The following is a 2,130-nucleotide window of genomic DNA, read 5'->3' as shown; positions in this document are numbered from 1 at the left end:
AACCCCCCCCAAGCCCCCCCGGACCCCCCAAACCTTGTCGGGGGGGGCCACGATGTGCCAGGAGCAGCTGATCCCGGGGGGATAATTCTCCTCTGGCCAATTTGGGGTGTTCAGGCTTCCCTGGGGCTTCTCCAGCCGCCCCCCACAAAACTGGTGCTCTGGGGGGGGGTCAGGGGGGTCACATTTTGGGGGCAAACACATGCTGGGACCCCCCCTCCCCCCCCTTCCTGCACCGCCGGCGACTCCTCTGTCCCTGAGACCCCCAAAATGAGGCCTTGGAGGGGGGAACTGGGGGGGGGGGGCTCTGCCAAAACCACCCTGGGACTGGGGGGGGAGGGGGAATAGACTTTTGGGGTGCAAGACCCCCCCCGGGAATGTTTTTGTAAGTCTGGGGGGGGTCATACTCACCATCAAAATAGTGCCAGGACTCCCCGAAAAAATGGGGTTTATTAGAGACCCCCGAGCGCCGCCGTCCCTGGGGGGGCCCTGCAAAAGGGTTGGGCTGGGTTGGGGGGGGCCCTGCAGGGTGTCCGGGGAGGGTCCGTGTGGTTTTGGGGGGTCTCCACGGGGGTTTTCAGGGGCTCCATGAGGGTTTGGGGGGGCTCCGTGTGATTTTTGGGGTCTCCACGTGGTGTGATGAGTGTCTGGGGGGTTTGGGGTTCTCCCCGGGGGTCTGGGTGGGTTTGGGGGTGTCTCGGGGTGTCCCTGCTCTCTGCCGGCGGCTCCCCCTGCCCCCCTTTCCCCCTCAGCTTTTCCCTCCATTTTGGGCCACGTTTCCCTTCGTGTTTTCCTGCCACATCCCCCCATTCCCCTCTCACACTTCCCCCCTCTTTCACCCATTTCCCCCTCAGTTTTCCCCTCCTTTTCCTCTCAGGATTTTTCCCCATTTTCCCTCCTTTCTCCCGTCACACTTTTCCCCTGATTTCCCCGTTTTTCTTCTCATACTCTTCCCCACTTTCCCTCAATTTTTCCCTCCTTTACCCTCCCACTTTTACCCTCCCACTTTTCCCTCTCAGATTTTCCCCTCACAGTTTTCCCTCTATTTTTCCTTTTCCCCCTCACACTTTTCCTGCCTTGTCCCCTCAGTTTTCCCTCCTTTTCTCCTCAGTTTTTCCCTCTTTATCCCCTCAGCTTTTCCCTCCTTTTTCTCTCAGGCTTTTTTTCCCTATTTCCCTCACCTTTCCCCCTCATTCTTTCCCTTTTCTCCTCACTCTTTCCCCATTTTCTCCTCCGCTTCTCAATTTCACATTTTTCCCCTCACTCTTTCTCCTCTTCCCCCCCTTTTTTCCTCACACTTTTCCTTCCCTTTCACACTTTTCACCCTCTTTTCCTCCCCTTTTCTCCCCATTTCCCTCCACAGCCCCCAGGACCCCCCTGGGGGGTGTTTTAGGGCTGTCCCTGCTCTCCACCAGTGTTTCTCACTTGGCTTTTGGGGGGCTCCATGAATTTTGGGGGTCTGCATGGGGGCTTGAGGGGTGTCCATGGAGGTTTGGGGGTCTCCATGTGTTTTTGGCAGCTCCATGGGGGATTTTGGGGGTCTCTGCAGGGGTTTGGGGTCTCCACGTGACTCTGGGGGGTCGCTGTAAGTTCTTGGGGTTCCCCACGTGTTTTTGGGGGTCTCCATCACGTGTTTTTTGGGGGTGTCCACGTGTTTTGGGATTGTCCCTGCTCTCCGCCGGCGGTGCTCCCCGCGCCCCCGAGGGGGGTCCCTCGCCCCCGGGTTTTGGGGGGCGCCCCAAAAGAGTCTCCCCCGGCTTTGGGGGGTGGTCTCTCACCGTTAGTTGGGGGGCTGCCGGCGCTGAACCAGGCCAGGAATCCCCTGCCGGCCGTGCCGCCGTCGCTCTCCATGCGCAGCCGCAGCCGGTTCTGGGGGGCCCGCAGAGCCCCCGGCCGGAACGTGCCGCAGAAACGCCCCAAGAGCGGCGCCCCCGGGCCGTGCCCCCCGAACACCGACAGCGAGTCGAAGCGGCACAGGGGGTCCGGCTCCAGGTCGAAGACACGGAAGGACAGAGTGGCCACCTGGCCCTCGGGGACCTGGGGGGACGTTACGGGGCCGGGGTGTCACCGGCTGGCCCTTGGGGACATGGGGGACACTGGGGGGTCAGGGTGTCACCGGCTGGCCCTTGGGGA

At 61.4% G+C, this 2,130-nt stretch overlaps 1 protein-coding gene across 1 annotated transcript in view; it reads right to left on the bottom strand.

The window, feature by feature from the left end:
- Window positions 1-14: 14 nt before the first annotated feature.
- LOC108509935 (procollagen C-endopeptidase enhancer 1-like) overlaps window positions 15-2,130 on the bottom strand; it is a gene marked incomplete at its 3' end in the record, with an annotated part of 4,572 nt that continues 2,456 nt past the window's right edge. The window contains exons 2-4 of the mRNA XM_017839553.1: window positions 2,066-2,093; window positions 1,776-2,034; window positions 15-158 (exon numbers count right to left, since the gene is read on the bottom strand). Coding sequence (XP_017695042.1) covers window positions 15-158; window positions 1,776-2,034; window positions 2,066-2,093 — 431 coding nt within the window. The remainder of the gene's footprint in view (window positions 159-1,775; window positions 2,035-2,065; window positions 2,094-2,130) is intronic.

This window comes from Lepidothrix coronata, unplaced genomic scaffold, assembly GCF_001604755.1.
Source record: "Lepidothrix coronata isolate B3197 unplaced genomic scaffold, Lepidothrix_coronata-1.0 Scaffold436, whole genome shotgun sequence".
Taxonomy (NCBI): domain Eukaryota; kingdom Metazoa; phylum Chordata; class Aves; order Passeriformes; family Pipridae; genus Lepidothrix; species Lepidothrix coronata.
This window is presented reverse-complemented; position numbering and strand designations above follow the sequence as displayed.